At 40.5% G+C, this 25,221-nt stretch overlaps 2 protein-coding genes across 5 annotated transcripts; both read left to right on the top strand.

Annotated features, from left to right (window-relative positions):
* Window positions 1–5,292: 5,292 nt before the first annotated feature.
* LOC118799524 (arginyl aminopeptidase (aminopeptidase B)) lies at window positions 5,293–19,594 on the top strand. 3 transcript variants are annotated; one of them, XM_036559459.1, is made up of 11 exons: window positions 5,293–6,088; window positions 6,846–6,986; window positions 10,840–10,991; window positions 12,402–12,518; window positions 12,831–13,066; window positions 13,662–13,793; window positions 15,117–15,229; window positions 15,929–16,037; window positions 16,159–16,383; window positions 16,485–16,627; window positions 16,720–19,594. In XM_036559459.1, exons 1-11 carry the CDS (start codon window positions 5,639–5,641, stop codon window positions 16,864–16,866), a joined length of 1,965 nt encoding a protein of 654 aa, XP_036415352.1. In that variant the 5' UTR covers window positions 5,293–5,638; the 3' UTR covers window positions 16,867–19,594. The 3 variants fall into 3 exon arrangements, with proteins under 3 accessions (XP_036415352.1, XP_036415355.1, XP_036415354.1); XM_036559461.1 differs by having other exon boundaries at window positions 5,294–6,088; window positions 13,680–13,793; XM_036559462.1 differs by lacking the exon at window positions 13,662–13,793.
* A 1,052-nt stretch (window positions 19,595–20,646) lies between these two features.
* On the top strand, window positions 20,647–25,187 carry LOC118799491 (NADH-cytochrome b5 reductase 3). Of its 2 annotated transcripts, none has more exons than XM_036559405.1 (9): window positions 20,647–20,886; window positions 21,345–21,491; window positions 21,678–21,750; window positions 21,838–21,965; window positions 22,088–22,217; window positions 22,321–22,404; window positions 23,207–23,292; window positions 23,411–23,510; window positions 24,359–25,187. In XM_036559405.1, exons 1-9 carry the CDS (start codon window positions 20,728–20,730, stop codon window positions 24,529–24,531), a joined length of 1,080 nt encoding a protein of 359 aa, XP_036415298.1. In that variant the 5' UTR covers window positions 20,647–20,727; the 3' UTR covers window positions 24,532–25,187. The 2 variants fall into 2 exon arrangements, with proteins under 2 accessions (XP_036415298.1, XP_036415299.1); XM_036559406.1 differs by having other exon boundaries at window positions 20,650–20,886; window positions 21,859–21,965; window positions 24,359–24,695.
* Window positions 25,188–25,221: the final 34 nt, after the last annotated feature.

Raw genomic sequence — 25,221 nt, 5'->3', positions numbered from 1 at the left:
TGATAATGCCATCGAACCCGCCGGGTTCTCTCTGCACCGCGCCGATAGAACCAAGCAGCTTTCCGGGAAAAGCAAAGGAGGAGGTGTATGTTTTCTGATCAATAACGCTTGGTGTGATCGGAGGAATGTACATTTCATCGAGTCTTTCTGCTCGCCGGATTTGGAATATCTCATCGTGTTTTGCCGGCCGGCGTGGCTGCCCCGTGAGATAATGGGACTCTGTCTGGCCGCGGTGTACATCCCCCCGCAGGCGGACTCGGACCTCGCGCTCGGGAAGCTACACGAGGCTATCAGCAAGCAGATGACCGCGCGCCCGGAGGCTGCACTTATTGTTGCGGGGGACTTTAATCGGAATAACCTGCGAACCTACTGTCCGACATTATTCCAGCACGTAACATGTTTCACTCGGAAAGACAGGATTTTAGACCATGTTTACTCCAGCATCCGGAACTGTTACAAATCCCTCCCCCGACCCCCGTTCGGCAAATCAGATCACTCCTCCATCCTGCTCCTGCCCACCTATAGGCAGAAGCTGAAACGGGGGCCGGTCACTACCAGGGAGGTGCGCCGCTGGTCTGACCAATCAGACGCTATGCTGCAGGATTGTTTTGATCATGTGGACTGGGAAATGTTCCGTGATTCGTCGGGCAGCGTGGACGAGTACGCAGACACAGTCACCGCCTTCATACGCAAGTGTGTTGATGACGTAGTGCCCTGCAGACAAGTCCGCGTTTACCCCAATCAGAAGCCCTGGCTGAACTGTGAGGTTCGCTCCGCCCTCAGCGCACGCAGCGCTGCATTCAGAGCGGGAAATACGGAGGAGTACAAGCAATCCAACTACGCTCTCCGTAAATCCATCAGAGCAGCTAAACGTGCGTACAGAATGAAAGTGGAAGCACAGTTCAACACAGCCAACACACGAAGCTTATGGCAGGGGTTAAATACAATCTCTGACTATAAAACTGCCTCTCGCACTCTGCCCAGTACCAGCGCTGATCTGCCGGACGAGCTTAATAACTTCTACGCTCGCTTTGACGGAATTCCCGCAGCACCACTGGAGAGCGCCCCGCCCACCGCTGATCCCAACGCCCCCTCCGTCTCCGTAGCTGATGTGTGCAAAGCCTTCAAGAGGGTGAACCCACGCAAGTCAGCAGGACCAGATGGCATTCCCGGGAGAGTGCTTAAAGCCTGCTACAGGGAACTAGCAGGAGTTTTTGCAGACATCTATAACACCTCACTGTCTCTCTCGGTCGTGCCAGCTAGTTTCAAACTAGCCACCATTGTGCCAGTTCCAAAGACAGCTAGTATTACCTGTCTGAACGACTGGCGACCTGTTGCCCTGACCTCCATCGTAAGCAAATGCTTTGAGAGGCTGGTCAGGGATATCATCTGTTCCTCACTGCCTGCCACCCTGGACCCACTGCAATTTGCATATAGGCGGAATAGATCCACCGACGATGCAATCGCCCTGACCCTGCACACTGCCCTCTCCCACCTGGAAAAGAAGGACACGTATGTGAGAATGCTGTTTGTAGACTACAGTTCAGCATTCAACACAATCGTTCCTTCGAGGCTCAACTGCAAGCTCCGGGATCTGGGTCTGAACAGCACACTGTGCAGCTGGATCCTGAACTTCCTGACGGACCGACGGCAGGTGGTAAGGATGGGAAGTATCACATCCTCCTCTTTGACCCTCAACATCGGAGCCCCCCAGGGTTGTGTGCTCAGCCCGCTCCTGTACTCCCTGTACACCCATGACTGCACTGCTAGACACAGCTCCAACGTCATCATAAAGTTTGCTGACGACACAACAGTTGTGGGCCTGATCTCCAACAGCGATGAATCGGCCTACAGAGAGGAGGTTAAAATCCTGGAAAACTGGTGCCAGGAGAATAACCTCTCTCTAAACGTCAGTAAGACCAAGGAGCTGATCGTGGACTTCAGGAAGCAGGAGACAGTACACCCATCGATTTCCATCAATGGGACTGCGGTAGAGAGGGTCAGCAGCTTTAAGTTTCTCGGTGTTCACATCAGCGAGGACCTGACATGGGCAGTGCACACCTCACAGGTGGTGAAGAAGGCCCACCAGCGCCTCTACTTCCTCAGAAGGCTGAGGAGGTTTGGCCTGAACCCCAGCATCCTTAAGACCTTCTACACCTGCACTGTGGAAAGCATCCTGACGGGCAGCATCACCACCTGGTACGGGAACTGTACTGTTCGTGAGAGGAAATCTCTGCAGAGGGTGGTGCGGACAGCACAGTCCATCACCGGGGTTCAGCTCCCTAACCTATTGGATTTATACACCAGTCGCTGCCTGAGGAAATCCAGAAGGATTATGAAGGACCCCTCCCATCCTAGTCACTGTCTGTTCTCTCAGCTGCCGAGTGGTAGGAGGCTCAGAAGCTTAAAAGCCAGAACCAGTCGGCTCAAAGACAGCTTCTTCCCCCATGCAACCAGGCTATTGAACAGCCAGTAATCACTGCTCTGCCCAGCCCAACCCTTCCCATTACACGTACGTGCACCCACTGTACTCCCGCACTTTACTTGCATAGCTGGACTTTGAATACCTATCCAAAGACAATACTCTCCCCCTGCGCTTCCACTTAACTTCCTGTACCTTGCACTTTACTAAATACTCTGCCACCTACTGTACCATCTTCTACCTCCACACCTAGTGTGATTACTTGCACATCTACATAGCATTGTAATATCCATTACTATATATAGTATATAGTTGATTACACTCACTCTACATTCCCAGTGCAATATTATATGTCTCGGTGCAATATTATTATTTTTAAGTTATTGTGTAAGATTATATGTATATATTTTAGTTAAATTGGTTTTATCTATTCTTCTATCCTATCTATAGTTTTGTTTATCTATGTGTAAATACTGTTCTCTGCATAATTTGTGGAACTCGCACTCAAGTTTTTCACTCACCTGTGTCCCTGTACTCTTGTGATGTGACAATAAATCTGATTTGATTTGATTTGATTTGATTTGATTTGCACAGAAATAGATTATCAGCATCATTGCTGTACATTAAATCCACTCCAGGTGTAATATACAAGCGGAAAACACTTTTCTAAGGCCCTGGTTAAAGATGTTCCCCCTGTATTCTCAGTTCTAAAGGTGGTATAATATGAATAAAAGTTACTGAGTGAAATGATTATGCACAGAAATAGATTATCAGCATCACTGTTGTACATTAAATCCACTCCAGCTGCAATATACAAGGGGAAACCACTTTTCTAAGGCTCTGGTTAAAGATGTTGCCCCTGTATTCTCAGTTCTAAAGATTATAAAATATGAATTAAAGTTACTGAGTGAAATTATCATGCACAGAAATAGATTATCAGCATCATTGTTGTACATTAAATCCACTCCAGCTGCAATATACAAGGGAAAACCACATTTATCAGGCCCTGGTCAAAGATGTTCCCCCTGTATTCTCAGTTCTAAAGATTATAAAATATGAATAAAACTTACTGTAAAGACAAGTCACATTAGTACCATAACAGTAAGACTTCAGCCTCAAAAAACTACAGGGAGACCAACTTCCTAGGTGCACTGAGATACGTAGTCTAACAACAATAACACAGACTAATTACTGTGCTGTGTAACTTAATGCAGTTTATTTATTTCAGCAACAAATGTTTCAAATCTATTTACAGAACTTAGCGAGACTGATGAGGATACGGGACATAAATACACCTTAAAATCACTGAAGTCTGAACAACAAAATGTGTCTGCATGTACGGTAATTAAATCAGAAATGGCGCAATAAATCTAACTTCTGTTACTCGGAGTAGTTGAAAACGGAGCCAAAGCTAGCATTAGCAAGATAGCCCACGTAGTGTTTGAGCATTAAAACATCTGCTAACAACACATTTTACATTTTAAAACGTGTTTAACCACAAGTCATTTTACAAACAGCGTGATAATTCGCTTACCGCGAGGAATAGGACGGAATTACGGTACAGAAACACAAACGAATTAAGCCTATCTTAAGCCTCGCAGAAGAGCGTCGACTGAAGACGTCATGATTTCGACATGCGCGATGAGGGAGGGGACAGGGGGGACTGAATTTACCGTAACACCGGCTCTTTGCGAATGGGCCCTTTTCACAAGAGTCGTGATTACTTCCGGTTTAAGCTTTAGCAGGGTAAAATGTACTTCCTCTCCATGTAACTACTGCAGAAGCGATGGCAAAATGTTATAGTAGTGTACTGCAATGCTCAAACACTGAGCTACAACAGCTATGTTTTAGTTTTTCTGCACTGTCGTGACAAACAGCGAGAATAAGAAGTGGATGGAAGCACTGATTTAACTTTAAACAGAGGTGAGATGCTGTATATGTGGGACAGCCTTGTTTTTACTGCAGTCTGCTGCAGCTGCTCACATCAAGCAGTCTCTGTATCTTTGTACAACATGCCAGCGACAGGTAATATTTCTGTTTCAAAAGAAAAGAACTTTTATATGTAGCATGAATTTGATGCACTCCATTTATATTAAGCTAGCTAAGCTGGCTAGAAGGTATTGCTAACCAAACTAGATTGCTCGGCTAACATAAGCAGCTTTCTGCTTTTTCAAATGTCACCGCATAAGTTAGCTAGGTTAGCTAACTAGGAGTCGTGTTTTTGATTGAGCAGTGAAAGGTGGATGTTATCCTAAGTACTGCTTTAAAAATTGCCATGAAACTAAAAGAATGATGCTGTTTTGCGGATCGCTAACGTAGCTAGCCAGCTAGCTTTAAAGTTTGCTACTCATATGAAGCTGGAGTTCCTCAAACTGCTAATGGTAGGCTAGCCTACCATAAGCTAAAACAGTTTGAACGAGGTCTGTCAAATAGACTTTACATGTAAAAGTTCAGGTTTGTGTTTATGTCACAGAAGTCTGGCATCCTGCAGCTAAATGTGTCACAGAACCTGCTCCACGTTAGCCGGCTGGTGCCAGCAGCTGATGAAAGCTAGCTCCCTTGTTCGGGATTACAGCCACAGTTAGGAATGGCTTCTAGCGTAGCTAGGCTAGCTACATCTAAACAACGTCTACCAAATTCATGCTACATATGAAAGTTCTTCTTTCTTTTCAAAACAGAAGTAGTACAGAAATCACTGGCATGTTGTACAAAGACAGAGAGACTGCAAATGTATGAGCAGCTACCTCAGCAGTAAGCATGGCTACACCACACATTCAGCATTTTAGCTCTGTTTAAAGTTAGCTTAAATCAGTGCTTCCATTCACTTCTTATTCTCACTTTTTGTCGTGATAGTGCACGAAAACTAACATATGTCTGTTGTAGCTCTGCATTTGAGGATTATAGTTCACTACTACAGCATTTTACCATCGCTTCTGCAGTAGTTGGATGGAGCTGAAGTTAGTTTACCCTGCTAACGCTTAAACCGGAAGTAATCGCGACTCTTTGTGAAAAGGGCCCATAAGATTGTACGCCCCTATTATAAGCCGTTTAACTTATTATGAACACTTTTATTTAAGATGACGAATAAGCACACATAGCGACATTTCTGGCCTCATTCCTTCTGTAAAGGAAAATGCGGGGAAACTAGATAAATATGTGATGGGGGAACTTTTGACCAATAGGGGGATTTATCAGAGGCATCTGGCAACCTGATTCATGGACAATTGCAAACCGCCCGTGTCAGTTCATCCAGCTTTACTGGGCACTTCCAGTATTCACTCAGTCACAATGGATAAAACATTCGTGCTGCACTCTGATAAAGCAGAGGACGTTGCTACGTCTTCAAGCTTCCGTCAGTTCAAGATAGAACACTTTAATTTGGCTTTAAAAGTTGATTTCGAAAAGAAATGCTTATCGGGAACTGTAACGCTGCGTATACAGTGCATTCGGGATTCTCAGAGTGAGCTGCTCTTTGACATTCATCCGACACTAAATCTACATGATGTGTCGTTTAGTCGTAATGACCAGGAATGGACCATAGTCGAATTCCTCACTCGGGAATTTACAAGTTATGGCACCACACTGGTGGTAAAATTTCCGTTCCTTTGGAATTCAGAGGATAAATTTCTGCTTGCCGTCAAGTATGAAGCTTTTGATGGACCAGGGGTAAGCATATTGCTTATTACTTAATTACTTAATGCTCTTCAGTACAAAATGTTGGTTAGTTTTTCGTGTGAGTTCTGTTTGTATAGTGTATTCTCATTAGTCGGCAGATTCCAGTGGGATCATCTCTCTTAGTTTGATTAAGCCTGGCAAGTTCCTCAAAAGTGACAACCTTGCCTACTTGTCTTACAGTTCCCTTTCATTTAGTAGTGTCCTATGTTCTCAAAATGAAGCCTGCATGTGTGCACACAGATACTCCAACTGGCCTCTTAATTTGAAACATCTTTATTTTTCCATGCTTAATTTGTTTTTTGTTGACCAGTATCCCTACATTAGTGGTCAGTTTATGATCACAGGACAACTGTTGGCTGGACATTTTTGGTTGGTGGACTGTTCTCAAAATAGCAGTGACACTAAGGTGTTTAAAAACTAACAAACTGCAGAAACACATGGAATACAGTCATTACTAGTAAACCTACATGGTAGGTGATCTGACAAAATGCCCACTAAGTGTTAAACGTAGGGGGGGTTAATAAACTGGAAACTCAGTGTAAACCCTTACTTGGGATATCTTAATAGATTTCATGGCTGGATCCAGAACAAACAGCTGAGAAGAGCCTGCCATTCCTTTACACCTCTGGTTTCCCTTTGCTGAACCGGAGCCTGTTCCCTGGCTTCCATACGCCTATGACAAAGAGCACTTATTCAGCTGCTGTGCAGGTAAATCACCACCCACTGCATGTACTGTATGTTGTCCTAGGTGTGCTGGCTGGACCAGGAGCAGACTGCAGGAAAGCTCAAGCCATATGTCTTTACCCAAGGCCAGGCTGTGCTCAACCGCTCCTTCTTCCCTTGCTTTGACACTCCAGCTGTAAAGAGCACCTATTCTGCAGCAGTGGAGGTGAGGTCTTGGCTGAGGCACATTACACAGAGAAAATATCCACAGAGTCATGTACAGATCCTTTAATTCTAAGCTAAAGATAAGCACACAACTAAAACATGTTGGTGAATAAAAATGCCCTTCAGTTCTAGTATGTTTTGTGTTTTATGACCAATTCTAGTCTAGGATTATAGAATGCAATTAAAACAGCATTGGTGAATAAAGGTTACATTGATTTCATATAAAGCCCAAAGTACAAGTTGGTGGTAATTATAGACCGAGATATAAATGCAAGACCCATGGTCAGTAACCTGCAGCAATGTAATATATTTGCCTTGTGTATACTATCATAGGCTATGTTTACATGGGAGATTTTCATCAATCTGAATTAATTCAGATTGCAGGATCTAAATGTATTATTTAAATGTGAAAGACAAATTTATGTGCATGCATGTAGCAGCATTTAGTGTCCACACTTACCTAGACATGAAACGATATTAAAATTTCATATCACGATTATCAGTATTATCACAATATTGTTCAAATGTGTTGAAAAGTAAAATAAATAAAAAAATAAATACTGATACACAAACTGAAACTCGTTTACCAACTTTTATATTAACACAAATTGGCAGCAATATGCAGTTTTTGTTTGCATAAACATTAAAAAATAAGGTCAATACATTTTTAGTATTACTTTTGTATTACTTACAATACTTGTAATACTCTGTAAACAAAAGAATAGCAAATGTATTATTATTACTGTTATTATTATAATAATAATAATAATTATTATTATTATTATTAATTACAATAACTAGGGATTTCCCTGCATAGAGAATTAAATCTCGACCAACTCTGAGGTGGGTCTTAATGGAAAACTACTACTTCTAAGAAGTGTTGCACTCGGGGGATTTCTTTCCTAACTGCAATTGCAGCATTATTGTGCCGTTGTGGCGCTGTACCCCTAATCAATACAGTGCACCAGGAAAAACTAAAAACAAAATCACAGAGGAATTGCGTGACCGTGCTGTGAGCTGCAGACAGTGCAGAACTCACACAGTGTGTCTTCACCTGTGGAGCTGCTCCTCTAAAAGCATTTTAAAACTAAAACATAAAATTAACATGCATCTGAACTGCGGCAGAAACACTCCTAAAGTTTAATCTCTGAAACTCTGCTTTTCATAAAAGCAGCACACAGCGTTTACTCGTGCAAGGTCCCGTCTCAAAGCACACTATCTTCCCTATGTAGTGCACTTCGTGGATCATGAAATAGCAAATCCTTCACCCAAAGAGTGCATGAAATGTTAGACTAAGTCATCTATAATCAACATTAACAATAGGTTACAAATTCCCTATTTAACACTCAACTGCTTGTTAATGATGATCATGTTTGTTTGAACAGTAGCGCACTATGTAGGGGATACTGAGTGATTTGTTATTCTCTTCTCAGAAAGTAAACACTGCAAGCGAGACGAGAAAGGGGAGCTGTGCAGATTGAACTTTTGCAGCGTCTCGTTCCAGAGCTTGTGAGACTTAACTCAGAGCTCATTTTGGAGACACTGCTCCACAGAAATATGTGTTAAAAGCTTTAGTTTCGATTCACAGTTGATTCACTGATTGTTTTTTTTGTTTTTTTGGCGCTAAAAGCTTCATTTTATATTATTAACGAACCATAAGCATAAGTTAAACCACACAAACCATGACATTTCTTCTATTTCAAAGTCCCCACAGACTTCTACGTTAAAGTAACCTTGCTTTCTTTAAAAAGTAGCGGGTGGTGGTCGCAAAGATGACTCGTAAGGTTTGATGTGTTGACCCCTTTCGCTACTATTTTCTTTCGGCATGTTCTGCAGACAGGGTGGTCATCTTCAATTAGCTTTCCTTCTGCATTCTTGTAAAACCCAAAATATGACCAAACGTCAGACTTGGTCTTCTTAGAAGGCTGAAATATCTCCGAATCTCCGAGTTTTTCACACCGCGGTTTTAACGATACTTTAAAGTTCAAACGGTACTACTAACCGTCATTAATTTTACCGTGGTTTACTGTGAAACCGGTAACCGTTTCATCTCTACACTTACCATAACAAGAAGAAGACACTGATGAACTTGTTTATTTATGCAAAGATTTGATCAAACTCAAATGTTTACAAAATGATTATCCTTCCATATACAGGACATAAGGTGTACACCATCTCTTTTTTTTTTTTAAATGTAGCAATTTCATTTAGATTAAGCACATTCAGATGACTCTTTTCCAATTCTTATATAGTATGTATTAGGGGTGGGAATCTCTAGGCACCTCACGATTCGATTCGATTACGATTCAGAGGGCTGCGATGCAATTATAAAACGATTATCGATGCATCTTGATGCATCTTTTTTTGCTATACAGGATTTCTATGGTATTCTTCTTGGTAGTTTTAAAGCAAAGTATTTGTAATGATCCATAATGCATTTACTTCCAATATCTTTTATTAATAAATGAAATGGAAGTGATGTGGCAAGTGAACTTGAAGGCTCTCATTCACTGCTGTTTGGAGCACATGAGACACTGCTGCCACTCATCTGCGATAAAATGCGCTGTTAGGGTGACATGAGATCCAGTGGTAATAGATGTCCATGCAGCATATTACAGCTATTCTACTCGTTTTCTTTGGTGATTTTATAACTTCGGTTTTGGTCTCATTGTAGAGAGTGGTGGGATCTCTGTGTCAGTAAAATATCTTTGAGACGGGACGTGTGCAGCATAGCGCGAAAGCCCTGTTTCTCAACGACTGAGAACTGGCCTGCAGACTGCAGGTCAGTTAGCAACGAAGTCTCGCCTGGCTAGTAACGAACGAAAAGGCACAGATTTAAGATGAACGTTTGTAGATAAATGGACTTACTCGCATTTGTGAGCAGCGCAGTACGTTAAATCTGCAACGAGAGACTGTCAAACAAAGATCGCAAAGATGAAGTCGCTTCTCTTTTGAATTTTCCCGGTCCACCTTAAACGATGCCGCATTTACATTCGGCGCCTCAGGCAGAATTTAAGGTGGAACGGGAAAATTCAAACAAGAAGCTGGAGAATGAGAAGCGACTTCAGCCTCATAAAACAGTCGAACGATGAGAGACATTTTACAAGAAACTGGTCTACTTTTAAGGAAAAGTTTTCTGGTGGAGATGGGAGGAAAACGGCTATAACTAGTTGAAGCTTGAAGCAGAGCAAAGTGAGTCTGCGTTTTCGTTTATATTGTTTAGCCTATACTAGGACATTAACACATACTGAGACATACTGGACATTAAATGTTGCGGCTCCCAAGGTGGTTTGATTTTTGTTGAAAGGACAAAATGGCTCTACTTATCATTTGGGTTGTGACTCCTGATCTAACCTGGCTTTTAATGCAGAGGGAGTCGGTCGGATTTCTCGCTCATCCAGTTGTGTTTTTGTTATGTGCCGCCACAGACTGTCCGGGCGCTGCACTTTCCCACTTCCAAGTTCCACCTTTTGCGTTCCGTCGACATTACGTTAGAAATTTAATATTTAGAAAATCGATTTTTGACGTTTGTGAATCGATTCAGAATCGTTCACATCCGCATCACGATGCATCTAAGAATCGTTTTTTTCCCGCACCCCTAGTATGTATTTTTATTCCAGTCTACCTGTTAGACTATTAATAGAATATTAGGCTATGTGTAAATGCAGCTTTTGTTGTACAAAGTAGAATCAGGAATCAGTTCACAATGGACTTTTAAATCTCTAAAAGACTAGGAGAAAATAAAGAAGGACACATTGAGTAAGTGGGATGGCCATATTGTGAACAGTTACAGTGTTATTGCTGTACCTTGAGATATAACTAATCACATTGGTTTTGCCCTCTGCCCACATCAGGTGCCTGATGGCTTCACAGCAGTTATGAGTGCCACCAAATGGAAGCACAGGAAAACAGACAACACCTTCCTGTTCAGCATGGAGCAGCCCATTCCTGCCTATTTGGTGGCATTGGCTGTTGGGGATTTGGTTTCTGCTGAAGTAGGTCCAAGGTAAGTGGCCACTATGGTGATTTATATATATATATATATATATATATATATATATATATATATATATACCAATTAAGTAAAATAATTTAAATTAATTTTAGTACCATATTAAGTGTACCGTATTATGAAACACTCTCTACTCTCTAATATTCATGTGCAAATGGCAGTAAACACCTAACAATCAACATCCAGAAAGGAGAAAATGTTATCAACCAGGATAGTACAGTGCACAGCAGAATAGGAGGTTGAGTAGGATAAACTGCTATAGAGCTAACTGCTACATTCAAACATACTGCTGTAGGTAAAGACAATGACAGCAGCACACTAACAATACACTAGACATGTACCAAGCCAAGTCTAATCACAGTACACAATGGATGGCAGAGAGTAGTCAGTAAGAAATGCAGAAATACATCAAAATCAGGTCCTGCGTATTATATTGTGTCACCGAGACAAAAGGCAAGCAAACTAGTTTACTCTAGGCCCATCAACAAACTTGGAAACCTTGAGTTAAGCATACCCCTGTGTGGATGGATCTAGAACTTTCTAACAGCAAGACCACTTGTTGTTATTACCTCAGCATTGCTTTCCCACATCCTTACATAGCTGTTTAAGCGTTATCTATTGTAGTCCAGAAGAGCAGAATGTTTCGGTGCTGCTGAGCTTCTAAAAAGTATGCGTTTTAATCTATATTTGCAATTCTAACCCTCTACAAATAAATGTTGCATTTCTCCAGTTTTCCCAAAACCAAAGTTCAGTAAATGATTAAAAGATTTAGAAAAAATGGTACTCCTAACAACTATGCAAGACTACCAAAAAGGTCACTATCAGACAAAGAGTACTGAAGGCCTTCATCTTTCAGAGACAGGAGAAAATCAAACTCCTGTCTTGCTTCAAATCTGAAAAAATCCACAGGTGTTTCAGTCCATGTTTCCACAAGACAACTAAATGTGCTTGGGATTACTTGGATCAAAAACGCAGCCAACTTCTAAGCCTGACCAAAGAAGTTTGTTGCATTTTAGAAGGGAGGTGTGGAAAAACGTCCCTTGAGATTTCTTTTAAAAACGTAGTCTTATGTAAAGAATTAGAAGCTGTGATAAATGGATACAGTGGACACTATAAATGCTGAAAAAATTGTTATTATATTTAGTGGCAATCAAAGTCATGGCATTTGTGTGTGTTTGTGTATATATATGTATAATTTGCCTGCACAGTCTTGGAACCTGCTACCAAGAATTTCACTACACAAGTTATGCATTGTATTTTGTAGTTCCTTTAAGTGAAAAGTAAAACTTGACACTTGATCTTGAAACTTAAGTTGTATGTTTTGATGTACTTCAAACATGCTCGGCTGGTTGGAAGGCACTCAGATCCAGAAGGTGATCGGTTTGGTTTAAATTTGTTTTCCAGGTCGCGGGTATGGACTGAACCATGCTTTTTGGAGGCTGCCAAGAAGGAGTATGATGGCGTGATTGAGGAATTTCTGTTAGTAGGAGAAAAGCTCTTCGGACCCTATGTTTGGGGAAGGTAAAATATCCTGAAGAGGGATGTGCCAGGAATTGGACTTTGTCACAAACTATAATGTTGTAACAGTCAGAACAAAACCTTGTATCTGCAAAATGGCAACTTCTCAGGTGAAGGAAAAAGCTTTTAATTCAAGTTAATCTAACAAAAGTTCAAGATTTTTAAAGATTTTTTCAATCGATGCTTCTGGTCCATTAATTATGATAGGTTTACACAATGTAAAGGTTAGTTGGTGTTTTAAAATGGTGTAAAAATTATTAAGAATTATTGACATGAAAGTTTCGGTTCACGTTGTGATAGTTTTTTCTTTATTAGGTATGACGTGCTGTTCATGCCTCCATCGTTCCCCTTTGGAGGGATGGAGAATCCCTGCCTGACCTTTGTCACTCCATGTCTGCTAGCAGGGGACCGTTCCCTTGCAGATGTCATCATCCATGAGATCTGCCACAGCTGGTTCGGAAACTTGGTCACTAATGCTAACTGGGGAGATTTCTGGCTCAATGAAGGCTTCACTATGTATGCCCAACGCAGAGTCTGTAAAGAGCTATATGGTAAGCCATACGGGAGAAATCCCAGAATATGTATTGTAATTAGAGTAGTTTTTTCCAGCAATGCATGGCATTTTTAATACTATGAATCATTATCTAATCCACATGTTTGTTAACTTCCTAAAGCAGCGGTCACAAGCCCTCCTCTTGGAGATCTGTTTTACTGCAGATTTTAGTTTTAGCTTTCATCTGTTATGCTGCCCCCCTTCCCCCCCTCCCTAACATGAATGCCTCTTATCCATGCAATCATGGACTTGTTTATTATCTAGAGCAGGTGTGGCAGATTGTGGTTGGAACTAGACTCCGCAGGAAGGTAGATTATTGTTGGAACAGGACCAGGGTTGGTGACCACTGCCCTAAAAACTAGTAGTTCATATGTGGGTCCACACTTTAATTTCTCAGTCTTGTAAATACAGCACCTCTTAACCATAATAAGATTCCTGATGCATGGCCTCTTGTGGCTTATTGATTTAATTTATAGTAGTTAAGAATAAGATTAGTAACTGAATAATAAGTCTAGGTTTTAAGGACTTAACAGCTGATAAACTTCACATTAGGTTAAATATGTTATGTTAACTATGTTAAATATGAATGAAAGTTCAAATCTCAATGTCAGGGGAGGCCTATACCTGTCTAGAAACGGCAACAGGTAGAGCTTTACTAAGACAACACATGGACAACACTGGAGAAGACCACCCTCTTAACAAACTGCGTGTCAAGATTGAGCCTGGTGAGCAAGCAAGTTGCATTCAGCTGTTTTTACTGTTTAAAACACAGTAGGTCTTTTCTATCACAACGTAAATAGGCTTTGGGCTGATTTACTAGAAATTTATGAATGCACACTCATCAAGCACTTTATTAGGGACACTGTGCTAATACTGGGTAGGGCCTCCTGATAATTTCAAAACAGCCTCAACTCTTTGTGGCATGGATTCCACAAGATGTTGGAAATATTCCTTTTAAATTCTGGACCATGTCGACATGATTGCATCATGCAGTTCCTGCAGATTTTTCAGGTGCACTTTCATGCTCTCAATCTCTCTTTGTACCACATCCCAGAGTTGCTCTATTGGATTCAGATCCAGTGACTGGGAAGGCCACTGAACTGCTGTGAAATTGTCATGTTCGTCAAACCAGTTTGAGACAACTTTTGCTTTTGTGTCATGGTGCATTGTCATGCTGGAATAACCATTAGAAGATGGGTAAATTGTGTTCATGAAGGGATGCACATGGTCAGCAACAATACTGCAATAGGCTGTGGCATTCAAGCAATAATTGATTGGTATTGACAGGCCCTCCACCAGCCTGCACTGTTGACACAAGGCAGGTTGGGTCAATGCATTCATGCTGTTGGCACCAAATTCTGACCCTACCATCTGTGTGCCTTATTCATATTCATCAGACCAAGCTACATTTTTCCAGTCTTCTACCATTGAGTTTTGGTGAGCCTGTGCCCACTGCAGCCTTAGCTTTAGGCTCTTGGCTGACAGAAGTGCAACCCAATGTCATTTCCTGCTGTTGTAGCTCACCCACCTCAAGGTTCCATGTGTTGTGCATTCTGAGATGCTTTTCTGCTCACCACAATTATATAGAGTGGATATCTGAGTTACCATAGCCTTTCTGTCAGCTTGAACCAGTCTTGCCATTCTCTGTTGACCTCTCACCACAAGGTGATTCCGTCTGCAGAACTGTCCCTCACTGGATGTTTTTTTCTTTATTACACCAATCTGAGTAAACTCAAGAGACTGTTGTGCATTATATTCCCAGGAGATTAGCAATGATAGAAATACTCAAGGCAACCCATCTGGCACCAACAGTAATGCCACAGTTAAAATCACATTTTTACCCCATTTTGACAGTTGATGTGAACATTACCTAAAGCTGCTGACTCGCATCTGCATGATTTTATGCACTGCACTGCTGCCACACAATTGGCTGAATAGATAATTGAATGAAAGTGTAGGCTGTACAGGTGTTCCTAATAAAGTGCTCAATTAGTGTATATTATGATTCTAAATTTTATAAATTTCTAAATTTTCTTGTTTCTAATTAGGTGTTGATCCTGATGACACGTACAACGAAACTCCCTATGAGAAAGGATTCTGTTTTGTGTCCTACCTGGCCCACCTTACAGGGGACCAAAGCTGCTTCGATGCTTTCCTTAAGGTTCACCACATTTCATATCAAATATCTGTAATTCCAGGTTCATTGTATCACCTCATAAGGATACATACACCATGGGCCAGTTTCCCCAGACATGGATTAAGCCTGATCTTGGGGCAAATTGTATTATCAGTGGTGAATTACCACTGGAATTTCTTTTAGTTTAGGCTTATTCTAGATCTGGAACTGGCCCCAAATGTACACATCTTTAGACACCAGCTCATCCAGTGTTCCCTCAGATTCAAGGGTATACCTGAGTAGTGAGTTGCCCCCTAGCTGCAGTAGATTTTAGAGCATTGCTGGCAGGATTTAATTGTATTCAGCCATAAGAGCATTAGTAAGTCAGGTGCTGACGTTAGATAATTATTGAATAAAACACCACAACTCCAACTCATCCCAGAGGTATTGGATGGTGCTTTATCATTCCAGATAACGCAGTTCCACTGTTCCACATAGTGCTTGTGGAATTTATACCCTTATAACTGACCCTTGGCATTGGGCTCATGTGTGACTATTCCATATTGCGCTATTCTGTTGGCAGTGCTTTTCTATAGATATGATACAAGCTGTGTGCTCACAATTAAATGACTGTCAGCAGTAGGTGCACCTTAACTTAGCTGAAATCATTAATTAGAAGATGAGTCAGGATACTTTTGGACATGTAGTGTAGCACTCATAATACAAATGTCAATTTCTCCACAGGCGTATGTTGACAAGTTTAAGTTCCACAGTGTGATTGCTGAGGACACTCTAGAGTTCTACCTTGAGTATTTCCCTGACTTGAAGAAAAAGAGTGTCCACAAGATTGAAGGTGTGAGAAAAGAAGCTGTTACACCACTATTAGTTGTTCTTGGATGGAATTAGAAGTGCATTATGGGAACTTGACAAATAAACTCTGATGAATTATCTTGTCATTGTGGGATTGCCTTCAGGATTGGAGTTTAATAGCTGGCTGAACGTTCCTGGTTGGCCCCCATATCTCCCTGACCTCTCAGCTGGCCAGACTCTGATGAAGCCAGCTGACCAGCTAGCTGAACTCTGGGGGGAAGACAGTGTAGACATTACTACCATCAGTAAGATTGATGTAGAACCATGGAAGACATATCAAACTGTCTATTTTTTGGACAAGATCCTTGAGAAATCTCCACTCCCTAATGGTATGTCTTTCTTTCTTTCTTTAATGTTTGCTTCTTTTAAAACATATTAGACCTGACACTGATATCAATAGAAAAGCAAATTTGTTCATGCTGTCTGTCAGGTAATCTCAAAATGCTAGAGGAGCAATACCCACACATTGTGAAGTCCAAGAATGCTGAGCTAAGACTACGCTGGGCTCAGATTGTTGCAAAGAACCAACACAAACCTGGATATCAACATGTACGCAGTTTCCTCAGCTGGCAGGTGAGGCATGACTAATGTCATGTAAATGACACTGAGCAGTTTCTGAGTAGCCTTTCTAAAACTTTACTGAAGTTCTTATTTATTCTCGACAGGGGAAACAGAAGTACACATTACCTGTGTATCGGGCTCTTTGGAACGGAACAGAGGAGACAAAGGCTCTGGCTACAGAGATTTTCTCTGCCACTTCCCATCAGCTCCATGTTAATGTTCGCAATTATGTGAAAAAGATAATGGTTTGAGTAATGTCTTTCAGTTAAATAAGTAGAACCTCATTAATCTGTTTTAATTATAAAGAGGAACTTCACCAATTATGCAAAAATATTTAATCATTCAATGGTTTAGATGTAAACAAACCATTCAGAGTGGTTTGGTGTGAAATGCTCCTAGAGAAATTTACTGAGTCAGAATTGTTCACTATTACCAGACATCCGAAGCTTTTAATGGCTCTAGAAGCTACATCCCATTAAGTTATTACACAAAATGGTTATAAATACATTGATACCTGAGACATTGTTTTGTGATAGTTTTGTTATAAAGTTTTGGCCTAAACATATTTTTAGTATAAACTATTACTCCAGGATTACATCCGTTTCCCCTCAAAACAGCATTTTCAACTGAGATCAATACACGTGAGCTAATGTGCTTTTGTTGTTACTAGCCAGTAGCTATGAGAAGGGTCTGACTGCAGAGCTGCAGATATACATGCACAGTTTCATTCCAGCGGTTTCAGGCCAGTGGAACGCATGCGCAGTAGGACAGCACGATTGTTCCATGTAAACAAAGCCCTTATAGGAAAGTTGAGTGTTAGAAGTGTTTACATTCAAATTTTAACCAATGGCCAGTCTCCTCATTTGTAAGGTCTCTGACGTGAACAGTGACTTTGTGCTGGTTGTATGTGTCACCATGCATATTACCATTCAGGAAGGGATATCATTGCCAATTATACAAATCAACCACTGCTAACAGGCTAAATCATAAGCCAAAACACATTACAAAACCATCAGAAACAAAAAGAAACACTTAATGGTTTCTATATGTTTTTTCAGCAGGGATTTGTTCAAAATCTAAAGTTTGTTTTAGCCTAAAGCTTTATGCTCAGTTTAAGCATACTTAAGGTAAAGTTTTATTCCTGCACATGTAATGTAAGTGTACACATAAAGCCCCCGTATTAAGTGTAAGTTAAATGAGCTATATGTCTCCCTAACCCGTTAGTTTACCCAGGCCACATCAACTGTAGTTAGTGTAATATTTACCCTGTGAATCTCTATATGCATTCAAACCAAAGTTTGTTTTAGCCTAAAGCTTAATATATAACGTTAGCCCAACAACAAATTTCACATATTTATTGGAAACCCACATAAAATTAATGAAATGTTGATTAGCCTAAAACTTGCTAAGAAAAACCAAAAAAGGGTTGAATGCCACTGGCTTGAACCTACTGGAGTGAAACTGGAGAACTTGTACAAAGGAGAATTACGACTCTGTAATGTCTTCCGGGTTTCTCAAACGCCAGAGGGAGCTCCCGAGCAAGTCCAAAATAAATGGGTTAAGATGGAGCATTTGAGCAAAATCATAGTTTATAAATGCTTAAACACTTTTAATGTAAAAGAATACAACCATTTCCTCAACCTGTTATATTTTTAAGAGCTTTTAAACACGAGTTATTGGAGTTTAAAATACCACCTCATGTACATCTATGATGTCAGTGAGCACGAACAGTCAATGAGCTGCTCTGATGATTTATTTCACTCACAAATGTTTTTTACCTTGATTCCAATTTCTGTGGTGGAAAATACAACCGAGAGAACAGCAGTTTTCTTTAGCAGCCAGCATTTGAAGAAATCCACTTTGCATTCTGTCACTGGTCTTGACACTGCAAACACAGTTACGTTGTGACAACGTTGTGACAACCTACTGTTCTGGTGCCCACAACGTTGTCTACTTGCTGTTCTCTACGTTGTCACAACGTAGAAATGTAATTTCTCATAAAGTTGTAACAACGTTGTCTGACAATTTAATCCTGTCCAAATTGGGTTTACATTGTGAATGGAACTCCATGGAATTTTGCTAAGTTGCCAAAAGGTAGTTTGAATACCATCTGACAACCTTACTGAATAATGAGGTTGTGACAACATTGTGACAACCTTATTCAGACAACGTAAACAGCACCACCTTTTGACAACGTTGTAAGAAAGTAGACAACGTTGCGACAACGTTGTGTGTAGCTTCAAAACAATAAAACACAACTTCAGGATGTCTGGTACTTGTAACGGCAACCGAATAAAACACTACATACTGTTTTTTCTCCATTTATTTTTGCATCCTGGTACAGTGCAGTTCATCACCACTCTGAACAGTTAACCAGCAGGGTGCAACTGTGATCTATCGCAGCTCCTCTGATGAATAGTCACGTAAGCCATGACTTTTGCTGACACTGTGCGATGCGACGCTGCCTACTCAAACAACACAAAACGCATGCAGGTCGGAGAGGTACATGCAGGGCATTGTGAGGAGAAAATAGAGCCCAAAAATATATTTTACCATTATCAGCATTACATACAAAACCTTATAAGACACGTGTAAGTTCACTGGTCATTTTGGATAGCAGATAAAATGGTGATATTTGTAGTGTACACATACGGATGTCTGGTTCCTAGTACTATAATGGTGAACAATTCTGACTGTAAATTTCTTTAGAGGGGTGCATTTCACACCAAACCACTCTGAATGGCTTTGTTTACATCCAAACCACTAAATGATTAAGTAGCCTAATTTTGCTAAATCGGTGGAGTTCCCCTTTAAAGGATGTTGTTATTTGATCGCTTTTCTTACATATTTCTTATGTTCATACTGATTATGAAGATTAGGGATTTGTTTACCTACTTTTTCAATATAGTTTGACTTTTCTAAAGTGCTTGCCTTGTTCTTTCTTAATTTTGACAACTAATAAAAGCAAAGATCATAATACTACGAGTCTCTAATTTGCATAGAGAGATGAAGCTCCAGGCAATTTTACGTCAAGAAATCTTTGATGGCTACGTTATGCTTGTATGTAAACTACAGTGCTTTATCTACTATTTAACTTATGTCAGAAAATGGTAATCAAAATGGCACAGCATAACCACGATAAGAGAAAAGCCAGGAGTTGTGTTTTCGAGTGAGCAGTGAAAGGTGGATGTGAGCCAAAGTACTGCTTTAAAAATTGCAATGAAACTAAAAGACTGATGCTGTTAACCTGGAATTCTCATATGAAACTGGTGTTCTTTAAATTGCTAATAGCAGGCTAGCTAGCTAATTAGGGTCTGTAGTCTGCTGGCCTACAATTAGCTACAAGAGCTAGCTTGAACGAGTTATATCAAATAGACTTTGCATACAAAAGATCTGGTTTGTTTTTATGTTACAGAAATTACTGGCATCCTATAGATACTCCATGTTACCTAAGCTAGCTAAGTAGCCAGCTTGTGCCAGCAGCGGATGAAAAGTAGGGGTTAGCTCCCTTGTTTGGGAATATAGGTTAGCTAACGTTACAGTTGGCAAGACAGATAGGTAGGTAGGTAGGTAGATACATAGATAAAATAAACCTATGATTTAGCATACGAGATTCAGTCCTCATCTATCCTCTTCCCTCTTCTCTTCTGGCCCCACTGGGAAGAGTTAAAGAGCCTAATGGGTCTAGCGACAAAGGATCTCAAAGGCAATGGCTTCTAGCTAGCGTTGTTTGCTAAATCTAAACAAAGTCTACCAAATTCATACAACATATAAATGTTCTTTCTTTTCAAAACACAAATATTACAAAAATCGCTGGCACGTCGTACAAAGACACAGACACTAGCTAGCTACTTGTTGTGAGGCAGCAGCAGTAAACAAGGCTACACCACACATAACATGAGTTTACCCAGAGAACTTGTAAAGATCAATAAACCATAAACTCATAAACCGGCTCTGGTTTACCCTGCTAACGCTTAAACCGGAAATACGCGCCTTTGTGAAAAAGGGACTTTTATTTTTGGAGCTCTTTGTCGGCCTCCGTCAGCTAAAGGTGTGTGCTTAAAATAAACAATAAATCGTGTAGCAGTGCGTACAGGAACAATTCGAGGGAAATGGTTAGTGGTTTATGCGCATGCTCTACGCAGACATGTTTAACTACAACAGAATCCTCTAGGTTGCAGGCCAATAGGCGTGTCTGCTGTTCATTCCCAGACATCCGAGTAACGCACCTCATTCGGTGGACGAATCTAGCCGTCATGACATACGCTTTGGTAAGTAAGAAGATAGCTAAATTAGATAACATTTGTAGATCAAAGATAATTACTTTCTAAGGAAGAAGCTAGCTAGTATTACAGTTGTAATAATTGTCGCATCAATGTATAGTGACGTTCCCAGCCAGACTGTTTGGCAGAAAGTATATTTAAAAGTAGTTGTTCGGTATTAGGTTGTAACTTTGTATTTTTTAGTCTGCATTATAGCTTTTCTATCAAATACGAAGTTAACTGTGTTCAAGTAGCTATACAAATTCAGAGCAAGTTTCCTAGGGAAGGGCGGACGCTTGGGCTAATGTTAAAACCCAAAACAGCAATACCTCGCAGTAACCGTGCCAGGGTTGTTTTTCCTACGAAGGCCTTAACTGCAAAATGTCAGATTGTTTGTGTTGATTTGGATCGTCTGCACGAGTGAGACTGACATTAAAGGTGCCGATGATGGGATCTTTGTTTTGCAGACCACCGCTGTGGCAGTGACTGCTGGGGTGCTGGTGGCCTCCACTGTGGCCTTTCTGGGCTACCTTTACCTTGGCAAAAAGAGAAAGTCACTGGTTACCTTGATTGACCCTTCTGAAACATACAAGCTAAGACTCATAGACAAAGAGGTGCTGTGTTATTTGCAACCCTGTCACTGTTAATTTTCCCTTAATCCTCTCTTACTCTGTGACTTTCCATGCCAAGCCTAGTTTTCAAGAAAACACATGTCCTCCGGTTAACCCATCCTGGATAATATGTATATTGCTTTTCCAATGAACATGCATCATATTTTTTTGGGTTTTTTTCTGTCTCAGGTTATTAGCCATGATACACGCAAGTTTCGCTTTGCCCTGCCAAGCCCAGAGCATATCTTAGGCCTGCCTGTAGGTAAGCCTCAGCCATTGTTCCTCAAACTTGTGTTGCCCTCATGTTCATGTTTTAAAGGGGTTTAAGTATTGTAGTTTTGTGTCAAAGTTTACCTCTTGTATCTCAAAGGGAAACACATCTATCTCTCTGCTCGGATTGATGGCAGCCTGATTGTGCGTCCATACACTCCAGTCTCCAGTGATGATGATAAGGGAGTTGTCGATCTAGTGGTTAAAGTAATCTTTCACTTCTTTACTGATCATATTGAACTGATCACATTGATCCAGGACTTACTTTAATGAAACATAATGTGAGACATAGTGTATTTGTGTGATCATTAGTATGTGTTGCTTTGCAGATTTACTTTAAGAACATCAACCCCAAGTTCTCTGAAGGAGGGAAGATGTCCCAGTACCTGGAGAACCTGAAGCTTGGAGATGTAGTAGACGTCAGAGGTCCTGGAGGCTTGCTGGAGTACAAAGGTCACGGTATGTTTTAGTGGCACTGTGCTGCGCTTATGAGAGGTGATTGATCAAATGCATTTTCTGAAGAACTGTTGCCTCACTTTATACTTACATTTCCCTTTTACAGGGCAGTTTGCCATACGGGCTGATAAGAAGTCTGCACCTGAGATCAAGAAGGCCACTTCAGTGGGTCTCATTGCTGGTGGAACAGGTACGGTCAATGTAGCCTTTCTACTACAAGCACACGTTTTAATCTACTTGCCACAGGGTCTGGTGGATGCCCACATCCTACCAGCCTCTCAGCTATTTTTCACCAGTAGAGGCAAAACAAAACACCTTTTAAGATTAGTTAAGATTCATATTTTGATATTTTATATGTTGTAATATCTTCTATATATTCTACAGAATTCTGCTAATATAGTGCACAGATTAGTTTGGCTCAGAAAAATAATTGCAAAGTAGAATGTCCTATTAAATAGTAATGTGTAACTGCATGATAATCTACATAGTTGAAATAGAAATAGATAGAATTGATTCCATGAAAGACTTTAAGTGAGAAACCCTAGGAAGAGAGTGAGTGTAGTTTTTTTTTTTCTATTTTTTTTCGCCTTTATTAACTTTCCAGAGTCTAAGATGATTTCACTAGCATTTTTGCCCATTAGCTACATTTTGTTAGCAAGTTTGCTTGTTTGAAATTTTGACCATACCAGCTCACTTTAGGTTTGTCTGAGTGGTATATCTCGCATACAGCTCTCTATCTTAGCTTTCAACATTTTTAGCATTAGCTTTGTTAATGCATCCTATGTATCTTATGTCATGTAATCTGACATAGTGTCTGGGTGTTTTAAGGGTGAAGCAAATCTACCTGCCAAATGTAAATATTTACCTACATGTTTGCAGTGTTCATTTGCCAACCTTTTGCCACACCTTTCTTTTTGCTCTCTATAATGGTGAGACTGAAAGATTTTGGAGCTGAGTGCCTTCTAGTGAGTCCTTCCTCTCTGCTTGTGTAGGCATCACTCCAATGCTGCAGTTGATCCGTGACATTATGAAGAACCCCAGCGATACTACCAGGTGCAGCCTGCTGTTTGCCAACCAGGTGTGTAACATGTTGTTAGTTTTGCTTGTATTCCTAATTAAGATTGTTTGACAGCACTGAAAAAACTAAAGTGTTTAAATTGCATGTGTGTCCCACTGTAATTATTTCTGTATAACAGACTGAGAAAGACATTCTGCTGAGGGATGAGCTTGAAGAGATCCAGGCCAGACATCCAAATAAGTTCAAGCTGTGGTTCACTGTGGATCGAGCTCCTGCGGGTACAGGCTTATCATTGTCTCAAAGAAATGTTCCAGCAAAAAATCTCATTTGCACAACTTACCCTAGATGTAGTCGATCAGCCAAGACATGTGTGGTATCCAGAGTTTGCTCTTTAGTGTTGCACTGGAGCTATGAAACTAATATTATAGTAATCAAATAGTACATTATCTTTTTAGTTAACAATAATTTGCATTATATTAGCGTTGAAGCACCAGTGCAAAAATAAAAAAGCAAACTTGAAACATGGAACATGTCTGACCAATTGACTGCAATTGGGGTAAAGGGAAAATTATGTATATTTGATTTTTTGCTGAATTTTTCCTTGCCAGAAACATACCATATGTAAGTACATGAATGCAAATGCTTGGAGCTACACAAAATCAATGTCGCATTTGCATTCTAAAATGTAAAATATGTTAAATTATGTAACGCAAGCACACGCTACATTCTGAGTATTGCAGCAAAAAGTGTTATAGCATGCATAACCCACAGGTTACACAACTCTCTCAACTCTCTATACTTCTGAGAATGATTCAGGCCACAGAGCCTTTGGCTCTTTCCTTTCAACAAATACAGCAGCACACACATCTCAGATTTTCATGTTTTTTGTTGTTGTGGCTATTTAATTAATAGCAGATCCATTTCCCACCCATTCCACCATGGTAATGTAAGGACGTGTGTTGAGTATGTACAGTAGGCTACATTTGGATCATGTACAGATCACTGGCTGGCTGGTGTTTGCATACTTGCATAGTTTGTTTCTATTATCACTGTTTTGAAGACATAATTCACGTGTGTGTGTGTGTGTGTGTGTGTATATGTTTATTTGTGTGTTTTCTGGCTGCAGACTGGGAATATAGTGAAGGCTTCATCAATGCAGACATGATCCAGGAGCACCTTCCACCGCCGAGTGATGACTGTATTGTCCTTATGTGTGGCCCACCTCCCATGATCCAATTCGCCTGCAAGCCCAATCTGGATAAGCTGGGCTATAGGCAGGGTCAGCTGTTTGCCTACTAGCCTTTTGCCTCTCCATAATGAATGCTGTATGAGGAGAAAGAACAAATGGTGGAGATCGTTTAAGCAAGTCTGACTGGCTCCAAAGTTGACAGCTTTTAGTCACAATCGCCAAACCTCTGCAGACGCACAAGTCTCACTTTAGGCTTAATAGATCTGGCCTGGAATTCACAAAGCATAAACCATACTTGTGGGAACCTATTATTCAAACTTACTCTGAGTCAGATGCTTTGTGGGTACCAGCCCTGGCATTTATAGTGAACTGTTTACTGTTAAACGCTTCAAAGTGCCACCCTGTTAAGAGATAGTTAACAAGTGCTTTTAAAATGACTATAGATTTTGTTCTGCTTATTCGCTCAGGCTTGTATTTTACTAAATGAGTTTTTATCATCTGAAACCTTGTTAAAATACTAATACGATATGCCCTTGGGAGACTTGGTCATTTGGATCTTTTGTGTGTAACTGTGGTTACACTTTATTATGTCATTGTAATGTTACATTGTAATGTAAAGAAATTTTGTCAGTATTTGTTTTGCAGTGCATGCAGCAGTCACTCTGTATTAAAGTGTTCAATGCCGTGTGCTTTTTGCAAAATATATCATACTTTACAAACATGAAATGAAAGAGGATTATTAAACCACAACTTTATTACCTGTTGACATGAGATTGAGATGATATGAGCAAAAAAAACAC

This window comes from Colossoma macropomum, unplaced genomic scaffold (genome assembly GCF_904425465.1).
Source record: "Colossoma macropomum unplaced genomic scaffold, Colossoma_macropomum, whole genome shotgun sequence".
Classification (NCBI taxonomy): Eukaryota; Metazoa; Chordata; class Actinopteri; order Characiformes; family Serrasalmidae; genus Colossoma; species Colossoma macropomum.
The sequence above is the reverse complement of the archived record's forward strand: the minus strand, read 5'-3'. Positions and strand labels throughout refer to the sequence as shown.

Coding starts and splice junctions, on each gene's coding strand:
- LOC118799524 (XM_036559459.1), top strand. CDS start 5,639: ATGGACAATTGCAAACCGCCCGTGTCAGTTCATCCAGCTTTACTGGGC. Junction 15,230..15,928: donor GCTTCGATGCTTTCCTTAAG/GTTCACCACATT, acceptor ATTTCTCCACAG/GCGTATGTTGACAAGTTTAA. Junction 16,628..16,719: donor GCAGTTTCCTCAGCTGGCAG/GTGAGGCATGAC, acceptor TATTCTCGACAG/GGGAAACAGAAGTACACATT.
- LOC118799491 (XM_036559405.1), top strand. CDS start 20,728: ATGGTTAGTGGTTTATGCGCATGCTCTACGCAGACATGTTTAACTACA. Junction 21,751..21,837: donor TATCTTAGGCCTGCCTGTAG/GTAAGCCTCAGC, acceptor TTTGTGTCAAAG/TTTACCTCTTGTATCTCAAA. Junction 21,966..22,087: donor TTGTCGATCTAGTGGTTAAA/GTAATCTTTCAC, acceptor GTTGCTTTGCAG/ATTTACTTTAAGAACATCAA.